Source organism: Pogoniulus pusillus, chromosome 4 (assembly GCF_015220805.1).
Source record: "Pogoniulus pusillus isolate bPogPus1 chromosome 4, bPogPus1.pri, whole genome shotgun sequence".
In the NCBI taxonomy this organism is placed as follows: domain Eukaryota; kingdom Metazoa; phylum Chordata; class Aves; order Piciformes; family Lybiidae; genus Pogoniulus; species Pogoniulus pusillus.
In genome coordinates, this window is record NC_087267.1 from 4,570,536 (window position 1) to 4,598,519 (window position 27,984).

A 27,984-nucleotide genomic window follows, 5' to 3' on the forward strand; every position below is an offset into this window, starting at 1 on the left:
GCTGGCTGTTTAGCTGGTATGTGAGTTCAGGTATCTTGGAAGACAGAAAGAATACTTTCATTTGTTTAGTAAATATGAGAGAAGAAAAGTAGTAATCAGCAGTAAATGGGAGGTACCATGGCTATGTGTGCACAGGAAACTCTGGAGCTTCTCAGTTCTCCTAATTTCACCTACTGATGACACGATGTGTGAAAACATGCCACCACAAGGAGGTCCAGCATAGTATATATGATCCTGTGATATGGGAAGAACTGCTGACCTTGAAAACTGCAGGAGTAAAAATGGCATGAAATTCAACAATGCAATCTGTAAAACCATACCTTTACGGGCTAGAGGAAGTTTTTGTTACTAATAAGAATCTCATCATAGGGAAAACAGAGGGGAGAAAGAAAATTGGACCATGTCCAAGAGTCTTGGACTGTGTACACATGGAAAGGCAAGTGTGTTCTGAAGCTCCAACCAAGCAACTCCTAGTAAAGGTAGGAAAGCATGAATGTCTCTGCACAAAGTGCTGCACATAGTTCATCTGGGGCAGGTGGAAAGGTGTTTGGGAGCCCCTCCTGGGGACTCAGGTTTCTGGGAGGGGAGTTGTGTTTCTGTATTACCTTTTACACCTTGTATATTTCTGTCTATAACTGTATATACTGTAAATATCTGCTTGTATATTGTGCTAGCTGTAAATATAAGCTTCATTCAAATTTTCAGAGCTGGTTGAGTCTAGTCTGGGTGATTTCCAAAGTGTGGGGTGAGCGGGGAACACCCAAACCACCACAGAGGAGAAAGGGGGCAGCACACTGCTATCCTTCATTTATGTGCATGAGATGCTGGTCACCTACGCTGAAGACAAACAAATTTTACTTGAACCGTGGGTGAGAAGAAGATGCTAATGCAATGATGAAGAGGACAAGGGTCTAGACTATCTTGGTTTACTTTTTAAAGAAAAGAAGCAGGAGAGGGATATCAGTGCTGATAAATATTTGCAATAGAAAAGAACTTTCCAAAAATCAAATAAATAAACTAACCAGCTCTATCAGAAGAACCAGATGACTTCAGTGGCCCGCTAACACAGCTAGCTTTTAAGTCCAGATAAGGTCTGAAAGTCAAAAGTGAGCTTGTGACATAGCCTCTCAGTGGAACTGTGAAGCAATATATCACAACTACTTTTAAAACAGAGTTCAATTAGTTTTATGCTAAAGTCAGATGGTGTGATTGCCTGTAACAGCAGGGTACTGGAAGGTAGAGACTTCATATCTGGTCTCAACAAAAAAAAAAAAAAACAAACCAACCAAACAAACAAACAAACAAAACAAACAACAAACCTGAACCACTTCAATGAAATGAACTTAAACACCCTAGAAAATCCTACTGATTTAATTTATAAGGGCTGAAGCTACGCAACTGGGAGAAGAGATTTTGTTTCTATAAAACATTTCTCAAGGAGGCACACCAAAGTAACACTATATTTTGGAGCTCTTCTCTGTATGATAATGGAATATGATCCAACATGTTTCCAGTCTACCTATTTGTTGATGAGAATATGACCATCTTAACCTGAAACAAGTGACTGGAACAGAATTTAATGGTAGCTTATTATTTAGAACACAGCCATTCATTCCTGTTTATGCCTGAAATCTGTCTATGAAGTGAATTATACATTTTAGAGACAATACTATGACACCTGAGCTATGAGGTAAAAGGGAAATAGTGAAAGTTTTTCATTTTCTAGGCTTGCTACAGTCATACATTAGCTTTGCCATTGGAATGGGCTGCCCAGGGAGGTGATGGGGTCGCCATCCCTGGGGGTGTTTAAGAAAGGACTGGATGGGGCACTTAGTGCCATGGTCTGGTTGACTGGCTGGGGCTGGGTGCTAGGTTGGACTGGATGATCTTGGAGGTCTCTTCCAACCTGGTTGATTCTATGATTCTATTCTATGATTCTATGACACAGTTATACGGGACTTCAAAGCCACATTCTGAATCTCTGGCATATAAATAATTGCTATTTCAGCTACAAATCTATCCACAGGTTGCTATCAACCTGAGGTTTAAAACTTAATTCCTTTTGAAGGCTGGATGCAGGATGTATATTATTTGCATCAACTTTCACATTAGGAAGCTATATCAAAGAAAAAAGAAGTTGCTAATAACTATGTTTCAGATTAAATAAGTTATGAGGAAACAGAAAACACCTTCAAATCCTTTTATAGAAAGTTGTCAAGGAGTATACACCACAGGGTAGATCTCACCATTCTTCATCAGCATTTACATTTATGTGCTGACCTGTTGAGTTTGCAAGCATATCAGCAGGTTCAATACATGTAGCTTGTAACATACCTATAGGTATATCAACACCCTCATGAACAGAGCAACAAACAGAATGTATTTAATTAATTGATGGGTTTTGTGTTATAAAGTTGGATCCAATCTTACATAGAACATGTACCAAAAGGCACCTTTCCTAATGTTCTATTTCATCATGATACATCAGGTAAGTGCCTCATCCTATGTCCCTACAGAACATGCCGTGGGTGTGCTGGTTTCTGAGAACTCTGCAGGCATGCCAGGTGAACACACCATGGTAACCACACTAGAGAGTGTCTCTGACATTTAGGAGAATGCAGCTGGGAGAGGCTGCAAGTTAGTCAAGGAAACAGTCGTCTCATTCTTCACTAGTTACGTGGGAGAAGAAAGAGTCTCTCCTGGAAACACAGCAGATAAAGCGGCAAACTGACAGTTACTTCGTGCAGACACTAATGAAAGGCACAGAGAAGGCAGCAACCAAACTACACAATCGTTAGACGGCAGGAAAAACAATCTTGTAACGCAAAATGGAAACAAGTTTTGGCTACGCCATGAGAGGGGAGTAAGTCAAAAAGTATCAAACAGAAAGGATGAGAATGAGAAGGCACAGGATGTCCTCCAGAAAAGCTCTTTTTAGCACATGCTCCATAACTTCTCTAGACAAAAGAACAAATTCAAAGGGAACTCCAGATGATCAAACAACTGCAAAAAATTACCACTGTTTCCATTATACAGAGGAGAATGAGAATTCTCATTCTGATCAGATACACATGGCAATAGCACATTAGAAATAGCAAGTGTACAGATATCTACCTCCTTGGTGGTTAAGTACTGAATCTGTGAGGTCAGTACTTACAGGTGAAGAAAAGGGATGGCTGCATTATTTCAAGCATATGCCTCCTCCCCAAGAAAACATGTTACATACATTTTATTGCTTGTTTGTGCTGGTGGCCCTCTGTCTGTTCTGTCAGTAGGACAAGGGAGGTTATTCTGCCCCTGTACTCAGCACTGGTCAGACTACACCATGAGGACTGTGTCCAGTTCTGGACTCCTCAATTCAAGAGAGATGTTGAGGTGCTGGAACGTGTCCAGAGAAGGGCAACAAATCTGGTGAGGGGCCTGGAACACAAACCCTATGAGGAGAGGCTGAGGGAGCTGGGGGTGTTTAGCCTGGAGAAGAGGAGGCTCAGGGGAGACCTCATTGCTGCCTACAACTACCTGAATGGAGGTTGTAGCCAGGTGGGGGTTGGCCTCTTCTCCCAGGCAACCAGCAAAAGAACAAGGGGACACAGTCTCAAGTTGTGCTGGGGAAAGTACAGGCTGGATGTTAGGAGGAAGTTCTTCCCAGAGAGAGTGATTGGCATTGGAATGGGCTGCCCAGGGAGGTGGTGGAGGCACCGTCCCTGGAGGTGTTCAAGAAAAGCCTGGATGAGGCACTTAGTGCCATGGTCTGGTTGACTGGCTAGGGCTGGGTGCTAGGTTGGCCTGGATGACCTTGGAGGTCTCTTCCAACCTGGTTGATTCTATGACAGGTATGTTGCAGGTAAAATACAGATTCAAGACAGGATGGACCTATTTAGCGTGCTCTGATCACACACACCACCACCCTACTGGAAAGCTAGCTTTGAAAATGATGCTTTTGAATAACAACAAAGAACAGCCCTCTTTGCATGTAATTTTTTCCTTGACTACCACTCCAGTCATAGATATTCACCTCTCAGAAAACAATGGGAAAAAACATAGTTGACAAAACCAAGATTGATCATATTGTATTGCATGTATGCAAGCTAGTCAGAACACATACAAGCAGGCAGAAAAGCCACTCTATCCTGAAACTGAAGGAAAAAAAACAAACTGTTAACCAAGTATCCCTAAATACTCTGGTAACTACTTTTTTTTACTATTTTTCCCTTTCTGTAACTCAGGTAGGGTAATACAAGCTGGGTTTTTTGTTGTGGTGTGTTTGCAGGTAACTCAATAAACATGATTATTGTTGGTCTATGGCCATGCACCCAAGCCCTGAAATGACTCTTTACACAAGCTGGAAAATACCAAGTTGTTTGAAAAAAAACTTCCAAGTCCTTGCATGTAAATGATTTTTCTTTCTCTTTTCTTTTCCATTTTAAATATCTGTCTCTGGTTAAATAGTTTTCATCAGATAAAGCTTACTGACAGAGAATGCACTGACACTGAAACACCGCATTCAGAGGGAAAACAGCTTAGGTCTCAAATGCAGGGTCTGTGATAAAGGATGGAAGGAGACAGACAATTGCTTCTGTGGCTCCCAAAATGGGATCAGTGTCAGACAGTATCAGATCAAGCCATAGTTTAATTTGTCTTAAAGAAAACTCTTGGAAGAGAGCACAGGCCACCACAGGACAGATAGGGAGTTTGTTGTAAGCACAACTGTTGAAGCACTGCCAAGTACTAGCTAAATGCATATGCAGCTAGATGCCCTGACCTGGCTTTTCAGGAAAAAACCTGATTTGTCCACCTTTCAGAGTTGAAAGAGATGATCAGGACCAAACTTCAGTGATTCTGGCAGCCAAGTAACCAAGGTAACAGTTCAGCTGGTAAATCCAGTGGATGCATGGTGCCACAGCCGCTGTCCTGTGGGCTGCTGCAAATGAACATTTATAGACTTGGACAGCTTTCAGCAGGACTTTCTCCACAAGAAGGGATGATTTTGAATATGGAAGCATGGTTTCATCCATATTACAATTGTAGAAAAAAGCAAAAGGAAGGGGAGTCTATGAAATTTAAGAGGAAGTACAGAGGCACAGAGACTTAATTTTGGACTAAATACTTCCTTTGTGGTCCAAGCAGCATTTTGACATGCCCACTTTTTCTTCTGGATTGTGTGGAAAGCTCGCTACTGTAGTACAGAAACAGAACATAAACTCTGGGAAATCCTCTTAGTGCAGCCCTGCCCAATGGAATTAATAAATTGTATAACACTCTTGTATCATTCAGGTTTCTTAGAACATCAATGATGTGCCAACAGAAAATGTGACAGAAAGTACACCGTGTGCAAATAAAAATTCACAGTATCACAGTATCATCAGGGTTGGAAGAGACCTCATAGATCATCAAGTCCAACCCTTTACCACAGAGCTCAAGCCTAGACCATGGCACCAAGTGCCATGTCCAACCTTGCCTTGAATTGCCCCAGGGACGGCGACTCCACCACCTCCCCGGGCAGCCCATTCCAGTGTCCAATGACTCTCTCAGTGAAGAACTTTCTCCTCACCTCCAGCCTAAATCTCCCCTGGCGCAGCCTGAGGCTGTGTCCTCTTGTTCTGGTGCTGGCCACCTGAGAGAAGAGAGCAACCTCCCCCTGGCCACAACCACCCCTCAGGTAGTTGTAGACAGCAATAAGGTCTCCCCTGAGCCTCCTCTTCTCCAGGCTAACCAATCCCAGCTCCCTCAGCCTCTCCTCATAGGGCTGTGCTCAAGGCCTCTCACCAGCCTCGTCGCCCTTCTCTGGACATGCTCAAGCATCTCAATGTCCCTCCTAAACTGGGGGGCCCAGAACTGAACACAGTACTCAAGGTGTGGTCTAACCAGTGCAGAGTACAGGGGCAGAATGACCTCCCTGCTCCTGCTGACCACACCATTCCTTCTGCCCCTCGCTAATTCACCTTTTTTGCTGTTAATTACTAACATGCTGAGACTGCACTATTTGACACCTGCACAACCTCCTGGCCCATGTAAGAGTGAGCATGCTAATGCTCCACAAGGCACCAAGTTATTTACTCAGCTGGCTATAACATGCAAAGATAAATAGAAGCTTACTACTATCTCTAGCATGAGGTGACATGTTTTACACATGGCAGAGGCAGACTTGTGGTACAGAAAGTGCCATTTCTATAACTTAATTCTAGATCAGGATTTTTTAGTGGTTTATGGTTTGGTGGAGTTTTCTTTTTGTTTGTTTTCCCAGCAAATGAAGATTTGTTAAAAAACAGAACCACTGATGGTTTTCCCTGGTTTCCCAAATCAAAAAGTTTTGGAAAATTGATTATTTTGTGGGAAAAATGTGATAATTTAACACTGAAAAATGAAATTCCAAAATAAACCATGAAAATGTGGTTTTAGTTAACTTACAGTAACTTAGCTTTCAAAACTTAGAAATGGAAATCTGTGTTGCCCTTCCTATGGTCTGCTTAGCTAAATTAGGTGCTCTAGGTGCACACCTGAGCCTGCATGAGAGCTTTCTGCTGTCAACAAGGGAAGCCATGTTCCTTCTGACTCCTCATTCTCAGGATTCTTCCTCTTATTGTAAATCTTCTTCCTCCCTCAGCTCCCAAACTATGAAGCCTTGTCTAATCATGGCTTTTAGAGGACTGTTTTAACCCTTACTGAACCATGGAGAAAACCATCTAGAATAATTTGTTTTCTATTGAATTAATGCATTACAGGAGGGTTGTGAACAGCCTCAAGGTTGTGAGTTGCACAGAATGAGTTATTTGCCTTATATTAGTAATGAGAAACCTGCCTATACCTGATTGAATGAGATATGAATGCGTTAGGGAAAAATCTACCCAAAAATGTTATACATACACGTCCTGCTAGGGCAGAAATCCTGCCAGATTGGTTTAACCCTTGCTCTCCTCCTCCTGTTGCGGGTCCAGGAGTTGAGTGGATGAGCAATGGAGTGTTTAGCTCCATTGAGGGCTAGAAGCTTTAGCCAAGCCCCTCAACGTGCCTTCATGGTCACACAAGGCACAAAGCTTTGAATTCATTGGCCAAACCAATGATGCTAGTGCCTACTGGCCAGTTTCATTTTCAAAACAATGTATTTAATGGGGGGCTGATTTAGAAACTGCCTTTCTGCACTGACCCTCCACCGGGAGCAGCACTTCATTCGCAGCTTGTTTATACTGGGAATCACACTGGCCATGTGTTTGCAGCTTGCACCAGCACCTTCGCAGCAACCTGCAGTTGTTATTCTCTCCTTCCCTCTGCCTGGAATATTTTGTATTTTTGCCCTAGGGATCAATGTGTCATGAGTACATATGCTAGAATTAATGCTAAGACTCAATAAGTTCCTATTTTCCAAGTTCTAGATGTTTAAACTGTTTAATTCCATGTTTATAAATAGCCTTTGTGCAACTACTTCCTTTTGGCCAAAAATCCAACTAATCGCAGGAAATTTCCCCAATTTTTTTAATATTAAAAATAATATTCACACTGAAATTAAGATTCATAATTCACAATCAATTATTAATTCCAACAACAATACAGCAGAATAGCCTTAGAGTAAAAATAATTAGAATCATAGAATCAACCAGGTTGGAAGAGACCTCCAAGATCATCCAGTCCAATCTAGCACCCAGCCCTATCCAGTCAACTAAATCATGGCTTTAAGTGCCTCATCCAGGCTTTGCTTGAACACCTCCACGGACGGTGCCTCCACCACCTCCCTGAGCAGCCCATTCCAATGCCAATCATTCCCTCTGTGAAGAACTTCCTCCTAACATCCAGCCTGTACTTTCCCCGGCACAACTTGAGACTGTGTAAGAAAGTTGTTAACAAACAGGCTGCAGGAGGTGAGTAAAACAATGCCTTCTGTATCCATAAGCAGTGGGAGAATTATTTGTTGGTTTCTAAACTTTACATATACATAAATCATACTGGTATGGAGGTGCTGATGATCTCAATCTGTGTATTTTGTGAGCAAGTCCTCAAGAATATAATCCTTTACACTGCAGTACAGATTGAATGCACTTGGAAATGAGCAATCATGGAGTAGTTTATGCATGAGGATACTTCTATGATCATTTTGAAGGGCAAAGAGGCTTAACTAGAAGCTGTAGTCCGTGGTGAGATATCTGCAATCTGCTTCATTTCGTTTTACTTTGGTGCATTCCCAATGGCAGCACTCCTAGAAAGTTTTTAACCTACAAACACATTTACTTAACAGGTAGTCTCTACTTCTTTCTGACCCCTGGCTAGACCTCATCAAATCAGCAGGGACACTGTGCAAATACCACATGTTTTCATTTCCATACTTCAGAAGCCAACCTTCCTGCATTTGAATAATCTCACTGGTGCTTGGAATGAGATGCTGTGCAATTTCTCATAATGACCCAGATGTTTCCTTTGTTTGCAGCATTCAAGGAGTACAACAGAGGAAGGAACCAGTCTTATCAAGAATTCCTTATCGGGAAATTCTGGCAAATAGATCACTTAAATCTTTAATGAAAGAAAAATGCTATCATTTTACCAGTGATCACTCAAACAGGAATGCCAACATGCAGTTCTTCATATCTGTCCTTTAAGCATCCAACTTGGAAATGGCCATGAATATCATGTCCAGTTCTCCCACCTACTCCCCAAAATCTTTGTGACAATTTTCCACTGTTTATCCTATAAATAAAGAGCTAAACTGCACTTTGCTGCTAGCATCCACTCCCTGTTCAAAGATTAGCTCTCTTGATTGAAAAGAAAGGATGCTTGAAACAAGCTCATCTAAACTGTATCACTTTGTCAGAATTCAAAATCTTAAATATACTGAATAATTCTCTTCTTTGTGTTAAACAACATGCTCTGTGTTGTTGATTCTGTACACTGGTATATCTTAAGAGTGATTTCTCTATGGCCAGCAACGCCACCAAGCAGCTTCCCACTTCAGGACACCTTGTCTATTTGATGTGAATGGATGTGTAACACTGTCAAGTTCTGTTGCTGAATCAGCCTTGTCAAAACCACAATAATGTAACAGGGCTTTTAATTAACAAGCCTCTGAATCTAGTGACAAAAGCCTCAAACCATAAGTATGTAAATACATGTAATGAACTGTGATGCGAGGAACCGTATGGTATCCTCTGAAGCAGAAGCCCTGCTAAAAAGAAAAAGACACTCTGTAGAACTATTTTGATAGGAGTTAATAAAAGAATGCATGCTGTTTTGACTTCTTATGCTGGCTCACTCACAGGAGGAGTGACAGGGCCCAATAACAGTATCACACATACAGTATCACAGTATCACCAAGGTTGGAAGAGACCTCATAGATCATCAAGTCCAACCCTATACCACAGAGCTCAAGGCTACACCATGGCACCAAGTGCCACGTCCAATCCTGCCGTGAACAGCTCCAGGGATGGCGACTCCACCACCTCCCCAGGCAGCCCATTCCAGTAGCCAATGACTCTCTCAGTGAAGAACTTTCTCCTCACCTCAAGCCTAAATTTCCCCTGGCATAGCTTGAGGCTGTGCCCTCTCGTTCTGGTGCTGGCCACCTGAGAGAAGAGAGCAACCTCCTCCTGGCCACAACCACCCTTCAGGTAGTTGTAGACAGCATTAAGGTCTCCCCTGAGCCTCCTCTTCTCCAGGCTAACCAATCCCAGCTCCCTCAGCCTCTCCTCGTAGGGCTGTGCTCAAGGCCTCTCACCAGCCTCGTTGCCCTTCTCTGGACACGCTCAAGCATCTCAATATCTCTCCGTAGGTATTTCTTTATTACCCACATCATTTGTGACTACACTTGGGAAATATAAAGCACAAAGTGATTTATTTCATAGAAGATTATAAAAAAGACCAGATAATGTCACAAAGCTGTGCTGAAACTGCCATGGCAGTTAATTAGCAAGAAAAAAAAACAAGGAAAAAAGAAGAATAAAAAAGTGAACTTAATGTAGTGAACATCAGGACGTGGTTTAGTGGGCATAGTGATTTTGGTTGATGCTGGACTTGATGATCACAGAGATTTTTTTTTCCAGCCTTAATGATGCTATGATTTTATGCTATGCATCATCTCCTCAGCACATAGTTTCATACAGCCAGTGAAGGCAGGAGGTTTCATCACCTTTTGGCCAAGGGTCTCTTGGAGGCCTTTCAGTTTGGTTTAATAGAACACTTTGTTAAATCTATTGGTTCAGCATGCATTTCCTGGATCCCTCCTCCAGCAGCCTCCTGCTGCTGCCTCCTCAACCATACAGCCTGATTATCAGGATTTGTCTTATAAAATGGCTCCTCTATCACATTACACCCTGGCCTGCAATAGATAAGATCCAGACCCTGCACCTCTACTCTTTAGCTCCCTTTGCTCTGCTCCTAGAGCTCTCTCACAACAAGCATGCATGGGTGCCCACCCACACAAATGCTTTTCAACACAGTTTCTTCTCCACTGCAGCTGCAGGGCAGAAAGCAATGCCTTTATGCCTGTCTGTGTTCATTCTCCCAGCAAGAGGACTGTGCTGAGCAAGGACACAGGGTGAAGATGAGAAAAGAGACTGCATCTTTCCACTACACCTGGATCTAACTGTGGGATAAGAGAAGCAGCAGAGGTTTTTTGAAGTAGAATTAGCTACAAATGTTAAAATAATTCTCATGAGCCACAGCTGAGATAGACTAAAAAGTGAGTAAGGATCAGCACTGGGTGAAAAACAAAATATCCCTGTAAATTATCATGGATACAAGCAACAACCTACTTTTCCATAAATTTTATCAACAGTGACTTTGCAGTAGAATCTCATCAGTACTGCAAGAAGCTAGAACAGTATTTGAAATCAGAGCATTACACCCTGTTTGGGCAAGAAAGAGAATTATTTTCTCAGTACCAGTGGAAATCAGACCATTTTCACTCTGAGCCAAAATATTTGAAGCCAACAGTGCAAATTTCCAGGACATGGTGTGACAAAAACAGCCTTTCAAATGACAACAAAGTTTTATTCATGTAAATAGTAATGGGGAGTGATAAACTGGGGGGATATCAACAGGAGGCATTGAACCACACACAGATTGACAACAATTTTAAGCTTAACAAGAGTAGTTCAATATTTAAGTGGAAGCAAAACCAGCAAGACATTATATTTTGCAACTGTTACCGTGGAAGTGACTATTTCTCTCTACTGCACAGAGGTGAAGTGACATCAAGAATGCAAAGCTCAGTTTTGATTTCCTCCACAACCCAACATGAAAAGAAAAATAACAAACCAAGAGCCAGGAGTTTGAAGTACATGACCTAGAAGGATGGACCCAAGCATCTAAGTTTGCTGAGGCTGGAGATGAGGGAATCTAGCTGAAATCTGCTGTTCTGCCAAGTGCACAGGTAAGGGGCAAGAGGGTCACAAGTTGCAACACAAGATACTGCAGTTGTATAAATGAAAAAAAAAACCAAAATCAAATCTTCAAAATGACAACACACTGCCCAGGCTGCAGCATCTCCCTCCTTGGAAATTTTCAATACTCTGCTGGGCTAGATCTGAGCAACATGCTTCAGCTATAAAGCTTGGTCTGCTTTGAGCAGGAAGTTGAAATAAGTCTCTCCTCAAAGGGCCCCTTTAAACCTACATTATTTTGTGATTTTCCCCAGAGAAAAATGAAATACAATTCACAGTCTGCTTGCAAATAACAAAACTGTTCTTTTAATACCCAGAGACCCAACAGTTTATACTAAAATTACCCCTTCCTCGAGATCAGAATTGCCTTATTTATAAGGCAATTGTGTACTAGCATATCACATAATGAATGGCAGCACGAACTGAACTTAAAATTCCTGAATGATGAGGCAAAGAATCACTAAACTGGCTGTGCTATTCATTTACACTGTAAATTCAATTTTCAAACCCCTTAACTTTTCAAATTCCTGGAAGGCTGTTTAGAATTTCTTGCTTTTAACTGAATTCAGCTCTGGTTTTCTCCCCTAAACCACATAACTTGTTTTTTGTGAACAAGGAATATTAAAATCTTCTTAGTGCTATCATTTGATAATTCTTAATTCCTTATGTGAACATTCAGATCTGGAGCTTCCATGCACTACTGTCAACCAGCCTGGTTAAAAAAGCCCAAACACAAACAACAAAATGCAGCATTGTGTCGTTTCTTCTGGTAAAATAAAAAAGCAGATACATACAGCATCAATAAAAATTAATCTTTCATCTTTATGATGCAATTGAAGCCCATACTGCTCACATTATGGTTTGAAACACTATGTGATTGCCTAACCTTGGGGGGCAGGGCAGCTAAGTAGTGTCTAAATGATCTGTGCTCATCAATTGTTATGTAAGTGAATTTGGATATCGACTTTCTCAGCACACTTGCTTTTTCTACAACAAAACTGGTTGGAGTAATTTTTAGTATATGAAATCGTTTGCCATATTAATGGTAACATCAAATTTTCATTTATATCTCTGTTCTAATGAAAAATACAATGAAAGGTTGTTAAAGTAATTCTACAATTGGTTAACTTCAGGAGCCACTTATCCCTGAAAAGAAAAATGGATGCATCTGTAATGGGCAATTGTATCTTCCACTTAACACTGCACTTGTTTATGTGAACACATGCAAAAACAGGACAAAAAAATAAATCATGCTTTCAAAAGTGTCTATGGCTTAAAGCAGAGTCCTTAAAAGTACTACAAAACGTTTCCAGTAACATGTCTTCATTAGACATCTATCCAAGACTTAAAAATCTGATATTTCATCTTCCAAATTTGCATGATTTCAGCATGAAAGATTCAGGTTATTTCTTCAGTTCCATTTCATCACACAGCACCATACCAGTAAAGGTATGCGCTGACCTGCTCTGGCTAATGTATCTGAAATGTCTTATTTGATATAGAAAATCACATCTGCTCAAACTTAGTTTAGTTTACCAAATCAGTTAGATTTTTCTTATTTATGGTGGATTAAACTCTATGGTTGCCACATCCCCAGGCCCACTCATAACACTTTTCTGGCACACAGAGGCTAATTTTTCAGGTCTTTCAGTAAGCAGGTTATATGGCACAGGAATGTAAGTGATTTCTGAGGAAAGGATGTACTGACAAAGCATAGGTCATCCATTCAGGAACGTGCATGTTGCTTTATGCCTCAAACACTGAAGTCTGAGCTAGGTTTAGTTATACACACATTACCTGACATTGTTTACCCTATAAATAAATAATATTAAAATAAATTATTATAAATCAGTAACATCAAAGCCAATATGTCTCAGCCTGCAGACTTGTGCCTCCAACACACAATGTTAAAATTTGCACTTTTTCCTCACGTTCACTAAGACTGAATGTGAAAGCTGAATTCATGCATTCCCTTTATGCCATGACCTGGGTACCTGGTGTTTCAGGAAAGCACTACACACCAGGTGGCTCATACTGCAGCTGTCAGCAATAAGCACCAATTTATATACAGCCCACCCCACCTTAAACTCTGAAACCATGTCTGACCACCTGTGGAGACAGCTATGTTATGAGTACTGGGGCCACATGGAGCCCATGTAACAGAGGACCTGGGGAAGTGACGAGAGCAGGGATAGGACACTGCTTTGGCAGGATGCCTCTCTTGTGAAGGGGGCTGCACAGTGCTGGGCAGGACTCCTCTCAAATTCAGCCACCCTCATACACACCACATGCACCTGGCTGTATAGGTCTGGATGGGCAGAAAGGCTCTGGCAATAGTAGAATCCCTAGGTTAAGGCACAAGAATTGATACGAGTACATGAAGGCTATCTCACGTGTTAAGGGAGAGAACCAACAGGTCTGGATCCTGTGGCCTGCAGAGTCTGTGCTGGTTTGCCATCCAAAACATCCACAAACGTGACCTGTGGCTGCTGCAACAGCTGTGCAGCGAGTGGGTGCTCTCTGCACACCAGGGGAGAGTTTTGTGCTCTGATAACCTATGCAGAAAGCATTTGCTATTCTTTAGAGTAAGCTCATAAATTGCTTTCTGGTTACTTGTAATTCTTTAACTACAATATTAAAAATGGATGGATTTTGCATGCAAAATATTATTTTGATTGATCTTATGTTTGGGTTTTGCAGTGCAATGTGTCTAAGTGGGAGTTTTCATTATAAATCTAATTTTGAAGGGTTTATAACTAGGCTGTTTCAACTCTCTCAAGGCTCAAAACTTGTTAGATACATTTTACCCTGGAACACAAAGACCATTTCAAAAATGAGAATAAGTGAGAGAAAGAAAAAAGAATGATGGAACTTTCTTTAACTACAGGAACACATCTTGCATCAAATAAATGAAAGACTGAAACTTGACACTCTCTATTTCTTGTCATGGATTGTTTTTTGAAAAGCTAACTTAAATAATTAAAAGTGTAAGATAGTCTGCTCACACCCTCAGAAAGTCCTTCTGGGTAAAATAAGCCTACCATGTAGGAAAAAAAATCCTTTTCAGTATTGTTGAAAGTGACTATTTTGCAGAAGAATCTAGGAAGCTAATTGTGAATTTCCCACAGTCCTTTCATGAGTCTAAGGTCATGCAGAATTTAAGAATGTATCTTTCTTACTCATGCAAATGAGAGAGCCCAAAGGATAGATTGTTTGGGAATCAACATGAGACCTGGAAAGCACGATCAGGTGTTCATAAGCAAAGTGCAGAAGTGCAGTATATGGGTACGTTGTTACCCACACAATGTGCTGTGCCTTCTTTCAGCCTTTGTGTCTACTTTTAAAACTTTCCAGAACAGCAATATTTGGACAATAAATGAGCAGCTAACATTGTATGGGCCCAGCTTTCATCAAGTCAGTCATGTCTCAGGTTAAGGTTTTAAGGATGAGGACTTTCTATTTCAAAGAGTAACAGATTAAGAAATGCAAATAGTCTCTCCTGCTGTAGAATTCCTGCAGTAGTTCAGATCCCATTTCCTACGTTTTTACTTTAGCAAGTGTTCAGGCATAGAGTAAATGCTATACAGGCTCAAAGAAGTCTTGAAGTGACAATGAACACGAAAATACCAAAGCAAAGTAAGTTCCTCAGTACAGTTTTGCTTACCAGTATATGACCAATCAATCTCTTCAATCAATTTCCGCTGTTGTCTGTAGTATCCGTACACCAAATCTACAAAAAAGCAGTGAAATCAAAACATAAAAACCAAAGGCCAAACAGGAACACAAAGTGTAGATGACACATCCCCCTCTAACAAGATATCACTCTTTTAATTACTGATGACTTTGCTTTGTTCTGATCGTAGACCTCAAAAAGTAAGCAGACCTTCATTTCTTCCTCCTCTCCCCAACTTTTCATCACAATGATGCTTTTCCTTTTACAATTCATACAACTCTCCTTTCAAAAAGGCATGTTCTGTGATGCTTATACCTGAAGTATGTGCAGTTACTTGCACCTCCATAAGCTGGATGTAGGGACAAAGTTAGATATTAGATACATTTTAATGACACTGTACTTCTCTAGAGAGAAATACCTAACTGTAAAAATATCTGCTGATTTATTCTGACTACTGAAAAACCTTCACTGTTATCCTTTTTATGCCAGTGCACCTCTAGCAACACTATTCATGTGTGCAAATAGACTACTATGCCCCCTAATACTTATTAATATATGTAAATTGCAGATACAGGATTTTGAGACTGTCATTTGAAGAGTCACAATGTTAAGAAGCTTCATTAAATACCGTTAAGAGAAGCACCTTACCTATTTAAGAAATAATTGCATAGGAGTATATTGAGCACACATACAGATTGTTGCCCTGAGAAGACACCATAGAATTCTGCTCACACTCTGCAATATAAATGCTACTTAATGAGTTCCACAGTATCCGTTTACCTTTCTTTAACACAAGAAAGCATGCAGTGCTGATCACAGGATGTTAAACCATAATCGCCATATGCAAGGTTAGAAATTTTCCGGGTCTTACAATGATTTGCTGCTACCCATCCTTTTTTTGAAAGTCAGGGAAAGATGAAATTGTGTTTTCTTATAGTATAACAATGTAAAGAGAAACAATAACTAGAGAAGGAAGGAAGGGGAAAAAAAACCAATACAATAACCTTAAGGGAGATGGGGGAGGGGTCAAGCGGCGGCGAAGCAGCAGAAGCAGCAGCAGCCAAAACAGCAGCCGGGGAAGATAGGCGAAGCTGCAGCAGCCGAAGCCAGCGGGAGAAGGGGCAGAACAAACTGTGCTTCTAGACATTAAGTTCTTGATGCGCCAATGAAATTATATTAATTTATCTATTGTTGCCATTTATGTGGCCTATCCCTGGAATGTTCATCTCTCCCCTATGTCTGAGCTAGAGGATCAGCTCAAACGGCCTTTAGTCCACGTTTTAGCAACTTCATCAGGACTTAGACCTCCCTCCATGAAATTCCCAATTGCCCTTAAATATTTTTCTCTTTCCTTTCTCCCTCCCCGCAAAAAACATCCACTCGCGACACATCTACACTCACTCACGACCAAGACATTCATAAAAAGATCAAACCTCACATGAAAATAACGGCACTGGAAAAGGGACTTACACGCAGCAGCATTGTCTTTAGACCACGTTTTGAAGGCAGTGTGCCTTGTGCCCGCTCCTCTAATTAATTACGTAAAAAAAACCTGTTTAAGTTCAGATTCACAGGTGTTAGTTGTCTCCAGTTTCTTCCTTGATGCATTGTGCTCCTAATTGCTGCTCCTAACAACCAGCTGAGCATTCACATGCTAACTAAGCAGGGACTGGGCGTGAGATCTTTCAAGCCACTTTTTAAATTCCACACGGAGGGCTGATGGACAAGGAGTAACAGCCTCAATGAGCACGAAAGAAAAGGGGCAAAGTTCACTTTTTTTGGTGCATTGTACGCTTATAGACCCACTAAATCTTACAGAAAGTCTTTATAAATGCCAGGAGACATCAGGAGTTCATGCACCTTCTTTCCTTTGTTACTAACCAGTTGTGCTCTCTCAGCCCCTTCACAGAAGCATGCTCAGAGCTTTGCCCCTTCTCACATTTGCACGGGTTGTCAGTGGGTTTGGTCTTGCCTCTTTCCATTACAAATAACGTGGCAAAATTACACTTGAGGAAGGAACCGACTGGAGAGCCAAAGTTAGCATGGGTGTGAGAGAAAAGCTGTGTGCGAGTCCATGAGGGTAAGTAAATGCAGCAATTCCTCCCTTGAGCTATTCACGTGAATTGCTCTTGCAAAACACGTGCGTGCATCCCATAAAGCGCTGCTGTGTCAGCTGTGAGTGCTGACCAGGTTAACAGTGCAGAGCTCAGCTGCAAGTCATTCTTGTAACGAGATAACTAACGAAAAATGTATTAAGAGTTAACAAAATGACAGCCCTGTTGCTCATGGCGCATGACATCAAGTGTTTGTGTCTAATGACTGTATTTAAATTCCTTACATTTAATTTAAATCAATATAGTAACAATGACAGGGGCATTGTAGCCAGGTGGGGGGTGGCCTCTTCTCCCAGGCAACCAGCAATAGAACAAGGGGACACAGTCTCAAGTTGTGCCAGGGGAGGTATAGGCTGGATATTAGGAAGAAGTTCTTCACAGAGAGAGTGATTGCCCATTGGAATGGGCTGCCCAGGGAGGTGGTGGAGGCACCGTCCCTGGGGGTCTTCAAGAAAAGGCTGGATGAGGCACTTAGTGCCATGATCTAGTTGACTGGATAGGGCTGGGTGCTAGGTTGGACTGGATGATCTTGGAGGTCTCTTCCAACCTGGTTGATTCTATGATTCTATGACAGTATCTTCACAAAAGAGAAGGCAAAACTGGTGTCAAATCTGGGGACTTACATGTGGATTATATGCATGATACTTGAGCAGCCTTACAGTCAGCCTAACTCATGTGACACTGTCTGACCACCTCCAGCCTGTGCCTAAAATAGTCCTAATTTTGCTGGTCGAGGTACTGCATTGCAAAGAAAAAACTCCTTAATGTTTTCTTCTGCTTCCAGGAAGTTGTTAATTATGTTTCTTCAGATTGTTGGTTTGTTCACAGAACAAGGCAGCTCAGTTGTGGAATCACGTTTTAAAGAGTTTTATGGCTATCTTTCTATGTCTGTCAAGGAGACATACAAGATACCATTAAGTGCTTTTTTGTTTCCCTTTTCTACACTCCTTCAAAGACAAAGTTTTCTGCCTGAAGCTGTGAGACTGGTTTCCTTTCATACTCTCTCCCAACAGTGTGCAAACGAGTGCTTGAGACGCCTGAAGTCAGGAGTGATGGTAGCAAATGCTCCCCTGCTGATGAGTGGCAGAGGCACTCGCTGATTTGTGGCTGGCCTCCTTTCATGTTCAGTCACAGAGGCAGACAGAAAATATGTGTTCGTGATCTTGCAGATTTTTATCCTTCTTTAAAAAGTACCATCCAGGTATTCTTCTGATATTCCTTTTGCACTTGGCTTGGGTTGAGTTGCTTTTGATTTACCACAACGAATGAAACATTCTGATCCTCAATGTGCATTCATATGTAAAGATAAAAAATTAAGAGCTTTAATATTAACAGAAGCTCTTGATTTGGCACTCTGTCAGGAAAATGACTCAGAAGAGTGAAAATGGGATCTTGAACCTCTGCATTATGACAGGGAAAATCCTCTCGGAGATCCTGAGGCAACAAGGCCCAAGTATCCACCTGAGAGCCTCCTCCTAAGCCTTGGTACAAAATTATATTCCAAAGACAGTGCCAGAGGCAGTATGTTTGGGGACACTGCAATGAGCATCAAGATGACTTATTTACAGGAATCATAGAATCAACCAGGTTGGAAGAGACCTCCAAGAGCATCCAGTCCAATCTAGCACCCAGCCCTAGCCACTCAACTGGACCATGGCAGCGAGTACCTTATGCAGCCTTTTCTTGAACACCCCCAGGGATGATGACTCCACCACCTCCCGGGGCAGCCCCTTCCAAAGCCAATCACTCTCTCTGGCAAGAACTTCCTCCTAACATCCAGCCTAGACCTCCCCAGCACAACTTGAGACTGTGTCCCCTTGTTCTATTGCTGGGTGCCTGGAAGAAGGGACCAACCCCCACCTGGCTACAGCCTCCCTTCAGGTAGTTGTAGACAGCAATGAGGTCACCCCTGAGCCTCCTCTTCTCCAGGCTGCACACCCCCAGCTCCCTCAGCCTCTCCTCATAGGGTTTGTGTTCCAGGCCCCTCACCAGCTTTGTTGCCCTTCTCTGGACATGTTCCAGCACCTCAACATCTCTCTTGAATTGAGGAGCCCAGAACTGGACACAGCACTCAAGGTGTGGCCTGACCAGTGCTGAGTACAGGGGCAAAATAACCTCCCTTGTCCTACTGGCCACACTGCTCCTGATGCAGGCCAGGATGCCATTGGCTCTCTTGGCCACCTGGGCACACTACGGGCTCACATTTGGCCTATTATCTACCAGTACCCTCATCTCCCTTTGTTCCTGGCTGCTCTTCAGCCACTCTGTCCCCAGCTTGAAGTGGTAACACATTTAGGAGTGTCTAAATTTTCGAGGATGTCTACAAATGAGCCATGATATCTTGCATGCAGCACAAGGGTAGGCATTATTAACCAAAAAATTAGGTTCCAGCACAGTCTATTCCTGGGAAGCCATGTGTCACTCAATTTCCTCCTGTCTCAAAATCTCATCTGGCAGCAAAGAGGATAGATTTTAAGGTCATAAGCACTTATCTAATGTAAGTGGCTAACGACAACGTACTACAGTCACGGAGATAAAGGCTACGTTGGTATTAAAACTGATGGGAATATCTATTTACATGGGCAGGATGCAACCCGTACTTCTTAGGCCAAAGAAGAGCACAGGAACTCATGGGATGCCAGAAAGAAACGTCAGTAAAAATATGTTACAATTTTCTCTTTGAGAAATACAGAAGGTCTTGTTTAAGACAAAATGTGTCTCATGAGATCTCTGCTATGTGCAATCCCATTGCTGACTGCAGGAACTGGAAGCTGTGAACGTGAGAAACTTACACAGGTGTGGAAAAGAGTTTTAAAATCCTGTGAAGGAGAAATCCACAAACACTTAAACAGTGACATCATTTTGGCTCACTAAGTCCACTGATGAAATTAGGAGGATTATACTAGGAAATCCTCATGGCATATTTGACCTATTTTAATGCACTCGACAAAGAATTTGCTACTGGTTGTTGCCAGAAACTGTTTATCAGATAAGTGGCTTGAACTAGCAAATGGAGTTTTAAACTTCATATTCAAATATATACTGTACTTGCCCAGACACTCTGTGAAAAAAGGCTATTTACCCAAGTTCACATTTTCCACCACACAAAATGGCCCAACTCCACTGAAGGCTATCGAGATGCATGCACTGATATATGCCTAAATATGAATTCTTAGACACAGTTCATTCAAATAAAGTGAGGTAGCTCAGACTTTATGCCCTACTTGATCTAATATCTCTGTTCTTCTACACAACTTTTACATACTAGCAAACATTCTACAAGTCATATTTTCAGATGAAGACATACATCTCTTCACTGGAGAAGAAGAAACTGAAATAGTGTGATAAGAACAGTTGTTATACAGGGTAACTGAAAAAGAAATCTCAACACAGCTAGTGGCTAAGTAGTGTGAAGAAGTGAGACACGAAGTCCAAAACTAGCATAGTAAGAAATTCAAAACCAGAAGCTACATAGGATTAAGAAAATAGATGCTCAGTGCTTATCAAAGCTCATCAAATGTTAAAAGAATACGATTAAATAAATTCAACAGACTTCCATTACACAAGTTCAGCTTCTGAAAGTAAACACACAAGTTAAAACTGCACAATCATCCTCTGATGATAAATGGAATGCTTCTTCGACATACATTTCCCCCTTATTTTAACTCCTTCTATTGACAGGGAGGTCACAGGATCCTCTTCTAAAACTTTCATCCATCTTGTGATGGTGGAGCTTCATTGTCTCAACTGAAATAGTTCTTGATTTATAGATTTATACAGTTGGAGGAAATACAAAGACTCAGAGCAGAACTTGCTAACACTCTTGATGTACTAACTGGCAGGAGCTATCTATAAATTCCTTGAGAGAATGATCTACATTTGCCCAAGTAAGATTTCTTTCTTGTGGATTTACATAATTTTGTAATAATGTCTGTAAAATCCTTAAAACCATAAAAATGCTTTAATAACTCACCTCTACAATTTCATACACTCCTTTCCCCCGAAAGCCAAAGTGTCTAAATCTTTTGTCGAGATGGGTCTGAGAATCCTCAAAGTCTTAAGAGAAATTTTTAAACCTTTTTCCACCCACATTTCCTTCTGTGTAAGCTTATTTTAGGCATCAGCACATGTTTGCTTATCTATAAATACAGTTCATTCACTTCATTATCCTCGAGTGTAGGCTACCCATTCCAATACTGACTGAAAAAAATGAGACCTTTCCTGCACTATTTATAGTCGAAACAAAAATCTTACAAGTTGACAATAGTCATGTGTATTTACTAACAAAAGTCATATTTAAATGAAAAATTAAAGAATAAAGATTGCTTGGTTGCACTTAAAGGCAATTATCATTAAACCCCCAAATATTAATAGGTGCTCTGCTTACTTAACCTGTCACAACTTTACCCTGAATAGTACCATGAATTAAAAGGATAATCCGCAAGGCATCAGCTAAGATTTATAAATCACAATTATCCAGTGTATTTTCATATGCAAAAGCAACAAGGACTTCAGTTTGACCAAACTGTGTTCTGCTTCTTTGGAATTTTACACACCTGAGGTTTACAGTGCCCCTGCAATTCCTATGCAGCTCGTGGAAACTGGGAGGGAGGCACTTCGGGAATACCACAAGGTACGATCCAATCTGCTAAAGTTAACTCTTTCGCCTTCACTCTGACTACAGGCAAGTTAGTATCTCCTCATGGTAATCTTGTGCACCTGGACATCATCTGAGGGTGGAGCAAAATTGTCTAAGACTTCAGCTTCCTACACAGCCACTAGCAGTTAGTTGAGGCATTTGCTATAGCTAGCATTAAGGCTTCTATGGTAACCAATGTAGCATCCATGTGTCTGCTCACTGAAATCAAGCTGACAGTACAGGTTTTACGTGGGAGTGGTGCTTAGCCTTCCAGAATGGGTATTTTTGAGCACGCACAGGTGAATGAAATGAAGTGCCTGTGAAGCTCTTGGTCTAAGCTCAAAGATAGCTACAGAATGAAGTAACCAAGGAAAACTACATGACTGGGCTTGCTGCTGACACCTAAAAAAAGTGTCCCAAGTCAAAACCAGAAGGGACTTAAGAGGACTCCCCAAAGATGTTACACTATTGTCCCATGTATGAAGTGAGGCAAACTGGTATTTATGATAGAAATTAGAACTCCCATTCAAAAAAGCAGCTATCAAACAGTGAATTCTAGGACACAGTTTTATACAGCTCTGCTGCTACCCACATCCCTTTCCCCATACCCAAGGAGTCTTTTAATGCAACACACATGAATTTATGGAATCATATAAATGAAAAGTAAATCCTGACTAGATATGAACAAACAAAAATTTAATAGCCATTTGATTTTCAAATTAACTTACTGCCCAGTTAGCAATACCAGAGAAGTGGGAAAGAGACAAAGATGAATAGAACTGGACCTTGTCTAAACTTAAAACGGTAATGGTAACAATTTCATGTGCATGATTCTCTTCAACATTCCACTGAAAACTTTTATGGTTCTTCTTTCTAGCAAACCCCTGTGTCAAAAGCTGCACCAAATAAAGTTAGGGGTGAAAAATATGTACTTTACCTCTTATATTTAGCACTTAAGTTTAAAAACATTTACAATTCCCCTTCCATCAAACAAGAAACATTGTGATAGACATTTCAGAAGTGCAATGAAAAACACAACAAATTTAACTCCTATATGCAAAATCTCAAGAGTTCAGAATTAAGTGGCTTTGAAAAAGGTTTTGAAAAATCTTTACTATGTTTGTCCAGTGCTTCTCTGCTTCTTAATAATCTCCAGCAAAGCTCTACAGCTTTGGTATCTGAAACTCTCAAGAGCAGACCTTATGTAAGTAATCTCAATGAAACATTTACTGGAATAAATGCTTTTTAGCACAGTAGGGGCTGGGAAGCCAAGCTGTTAGAAACTTTCTTTTGCCAACTCTTTCAGTAGTTTAAATAATCTCATGGATACTAAAGAACAGCCCTAGACTAATCCTATGAAGGTGCTGACAGGAGAGATATTGAGAGAAATACATCCTCTAAAGGCAGAAATCTTTAATTATTAAGCGTTTTCCTTTCTCATTTATTTGATGCTGGAACTGCAAACTACTCAACCATTATCCCTCCAGTCATGTCACAGTAAGTTTCCTGAAAAGTGGCTCTTTAGATAGCAATATCTTCTGCTTCAAGGAGGTAGTTACTAGAAACATCTTGGTGAAGTTCTTTTTTCAATAACAAAGGGGAAGAGTCTCATACTAGTTCTCTCCTACATCACCCACAAAGCTGGAACTTCACAGACAATCTATTTTGGAACTCAGATACTAATAATATTTGGAAATGGATAATTAGATATTTTGTATAATCTCTACAGTCACACATCTTGCTCATTTGAATTTTATCAATAGGTTCTCCACCTTGGAGGGAGGTAGTAAAACTGCTGTATAGACATAGAACCTTTGCTTTTAATGTCTAATTTCTGTACATTTTACACAATGGTAATAGGAGACAGAATACAGCTTTGTGATTTCAGAAAAATATTCCACAACATTGTTTTGTTAGTTCATATTCTTCTGGTTCAGGTCCCTGTTGAATTCTGTCAGCAGACATAAACCTAGCTGAATAAGGTTTGACCCAAAAATGTGGAAATAGGTACACAGCTTAATCAATCATTGCAAACAAGGAATTTTGCCTTGTTGCAGTAATAATTTCCCTTTATAATCCAACCTTTCACTAAGGTAGTAAAAAGCCTCTTCCAAGGTCTCAGGTGGTGATGGCACTTCATGAAAAGCCTTAATTTGTGCAGTGAACCACAAAATGGAGGCTCTGACCTCATGTTACTTGCAATCCTACACCAAATGTTTAACACAGTTTGAACTGAGAATCTCATTGCAGCAATCCTTCTAGGTTCAGATTAGTTCAATGCAACTGAAAGTTCACATATTGTGGCAGTCAGCTGCCAACACTCAATAACAAACTGCAAATTGACTGTGACTTTCTAACGGTAATTAATTCAACTTTTGAAACAAAAATCAGGAAGCCTGAGAATGTCATTATGATTCATAGGCAAATTTCACTACAAACTAAACACTGTAACACAAAGGAATTGAATACAACCTGCCTAACCATTAAATTTGTTTCCAGTTAATGCAATGACTCGCCTACCAAGATGAAATCATTTCTATGGCAAATTAATAAAAGTAACTAATTGTTCTGTCAATTAATGGCAACCAGAATCAAGGGAAAACATTATCTAAAGGTGTACAGCAATTAATAATTTGTGCACGCTTGAATCTTTTAATTAGGCTTCAAGGCACCCTAAGTGACTTGTGAACTTACACCACGATTGGCAGTCATTCTCACATTAGGAATTCACATGCTTAAACTCTTTGCTGGTTTGGATCTCAACTCCCAACAGAGCTGAGGAGCATTGGCTCTTAATTGATGAAGAATTAGCTTTAGAAAGGGATTTTAATACTGAACCCCCAAAATCCTCAAAGCCCTTGATATGCAGACACCTGCCCTTGGTCTAGCTGTAGAGCAGTAAAGCCCTGGGTAAAGGCATTAATTAGCAACCTGTTAAGTGTGTCTGCCTGTCGCCCCACTCTTTATGAATATTTATATATAGGTTTTATGGTATGGAGAAAAACTTCAATAGGCTGGATTCAAGAGTGTCTCCCGAGAATATTCATCTGGCACATAATTAGGATGCTTTGTCCTAGAGCCATTTAGACACTTCTGCCATTGTGCTAGGGAGGCAGCCTGACTTACACGTCTAGTAACGCAGAGCTACGAATAGAGGATGGCCTGAAAGTTTACATATGGACTTAGAAGAAGCTGTTTGCTTGCAAATGCTTCCGATTGAGGGTGCAAGCCCAAACAGACAAAACGAACGCAATGTGATTTGAATTGGCATTCAGGAGTCAGCAAGGGTGATGTATTAGTATGCTGACATCAACCAGTAGCAAATTAAATGCACAAGTTTTTGAAAACATTCACCAAATTAAAACACTTCCAGTTGATGTACTGATTTTACAGAAAAGGAAAGGGTTAAAAGATTCAAGAGAATAAACTGAAATGTTCCGAAGCACAGATGTTTCAGTTATTTTGACTGGGAAATTCAGAGAGCTATAACAAGCAAAGTAAATGTGCAACACCAAATGTTACTCCGTTTTGACAGGTGTTCCAGCAAAAATAATTGGAAACAAAGGAACTGAGGAAAGCTAAACTACTTTGTTGATTTTTGCATCCCTGGACAGCTAAATCAAGTTCTTTACTCAGAAATGGTGAAAGGAGATCACTGTTGCCTCCTAACACAAATCATCAGGGTAGCTTCACCTGGAAAAATGCATCTTTTGCTTGTCTTGCTTCTCAAGACCAGTTAGGTACAGCAACATGAGAGAGAGAGAGAGAGCACTGATGAAAGCAACTATGGGAAAGTGTCAAATACAGGGAGATAGAAAAGGTTAAGAATGCTTATTTTGGGAAGAAATCAAAGATAAAAAAATAATTAATGTTGCTAAGACTGGGAAGACTGGAATCTTTTGTTCTCCCTCTCTCTAGAAGAATGAGAACATTCAAGGGCATTAATGAGAAGGCTGAATGTAAGAAAGGATGTGAAAAGATACACTTCTTTTTTTCCCCCATATCTAGGCAATTATCACTGCAGGCAACTGTGGAGGTTAGTAGCTAATCAAATACTGAAACAGCTATAAAGAAGTCAAGAATATTTGGAGTTACCATAATACATTTGGAAAAGCACCTGGCATGGATAAGTTGTGCGAGAAATGACTGGGGATATATCTCACTTCTACCCACTGTGGGTTTTCATGCTTATTCTTAAGAATTGGCACTGATTCTGTCAGATAATACTGAATTCAGGTATGAACCAATATAGTTATTCCTGCTACTTGCATACTACACATGAATGATCCACAACATCTGAAAGAGTGCTAGTACTTGTCCTAGATGAAATGCAGCTACTGTTAAAACTTAAACAGCGCTTACTGTTCTGTGAAAGACGTTCTACTTGCATTCAAGTAAGCAACAAAGTTAACTTCGAGAAGTAGCCTGGAGCAAGTCGTACGACTGACTCTTCACTTGTCTAGATTCAAGGGAAGGTATCTCTAAATGCTTTTTAGCAATGACTCCTTTAAAAGTCTGAAAATCCATCAGGGCCAGCAAAACACCTCTGTGAACTGATATACCTAACAAACAGAAAAATCTCAGATTCATCAGCTGCAGCTGCCTTTACAAAACTGGTGATTAGGTGACTTACATTTGTGTTGCAATATCTACCATGTTCAAAGCCCAAACTCTGCTTTCAGACTTTGTAAGAGAGTAGGATACATCAGATTTTGGCCTAACCAGCACGACAGAGCACATCTATAAACTTGTGGGGAATGATATTTTCTAATGGCATGACTCTGTGACTCATTGTACAGTTCATCCTCAAAATCCAATTCCTCTACAAAGACTCATTTAGGTGACTACTGCTGTTATTAATACTGCTTTCTCCTTTGGACAGTTTCCAGACAGTGCTTTATCTGTGTTTGCCCTGAAAAAACAGAAGAATAGTCTGATCTTGCCTTTGAAGCATATGCCTCCTGTAAAGGTAAGAGATATTCCTGAACAGTAGGCTTTTGTCTATTCTCTTACCTTTTGTTGCAGCTTGTAAGAAAATCCTTGCTGTTATCATCAGCTCTCATGGAAAAAGACAATTTAAATGTCCAGTGAAAATGCCAGGCACAACCATGCTTAGCGAACTGTTCTTCCTCTGTCTTGAAATTATGTTTACACCATCACCATCCATCAGTGGTCTTGTCCCTTATGCCTTGAGCAGCTGTCATTATTGTTTTAATGTCCAAACATCTCCATACAGGACACAGTAGCTCTTATTAAAATAATTCCAGGAATATATAGCTCTTAAACTGGATTAGGGGCAAATACCAGCTGTTCTTGCTGCATTAATTTAGAGCTCTGCATTGAAAGACCTGCCTCCTCCAATTGGAAAGTTCTTAGGTAGCACTATTTTCAAGAAAGGTTCGGGAAACATAGTTATGATACTCTCTAAATGCTGCTTCACACAGAAAATACAGCAAATTCACTCAGGTAACACTAGTATAACTTGACAGATACTGTTAAAAGCTTACATGGATTATACACATTGAACTTTAATTTTATTTTACAGTAATTTTTTTTCCTTGTCATCATTATCATCATCAAAAGCAAGCCATTCCCACTACAAATCTACCACTAAACTGTTGAAATAGCCTGTACAAATGAATTGAGATAAGGAACAGAAGGATCTTTCACTAGCTGAAACAAGTAAAGACGAGACACGTATTATTTAATCTTGCAAATTAAATCTCTGCTGAACAGCCAAATAAACATGGGTTGCCTAATGCTACCCTTCCTCGTACTGTAATTTAATTTAAATACAGGACAAAACCCCAAGTGAGGTTTCTAGTATGATTTCTTCTAATAAAGTCTCAGTCATTGTCTTACTAGAGCAGCTGTACAGGAACTACTTAATTCTGCCAAAAAGCAAGATGAACTGGGGCACTAGACCTGAATTCCTGTTGTGTCCCATGAAGACTGATGTAAGACTCTAAATCACCACATTTCCTCAAGCTCCCCTATGTCTTGCCTCTCAGTGTGTTGGTGGCCACTCCTGCTCAGGCAGGACTCCCATTGCACTGAGGAAGCCATTGAGGGCTAGTGCTGCTGGATTTCCAGGCCTAAAGAATCACCATGTGTGTTCACTGAACTCCTGTAAAAGGCAAGTAATGACCCCAGACAGCTACGACACTTTAATTCTTCTAGATGTCCCAGCAGAGC

The 27,984-nt window shown here is 40.7% G+C and overlaps 1 protein-coding gene across 7 annotated transcripts in view; it reads right to left on the reverse strand.

Annotated features, from left to right (window-relative positions):
- PTPRZ1 (protein tyrosine phosphatase receptor type Z1) overlaps positions 1-27,984 on the reverse strand; it is a 145,762-nt gene that overhangs the window by 90,467 nt on the left and 27,311 nt on the right. For all 7 annotated transcript variants that reach the window (XM_064142012.1, XM_064142010.1, XM_064142011.1 and 4 more), the window contains exon 2: positions 15,028-15,093. In XM_064142012.1, the coding sequence (XP_063998082.1) occupies positions 15,028-15,093 (66 nt within the window). The remainder of the gene's footprint in view (positions 1-15,027; positions 15,094-27,984) is intronic.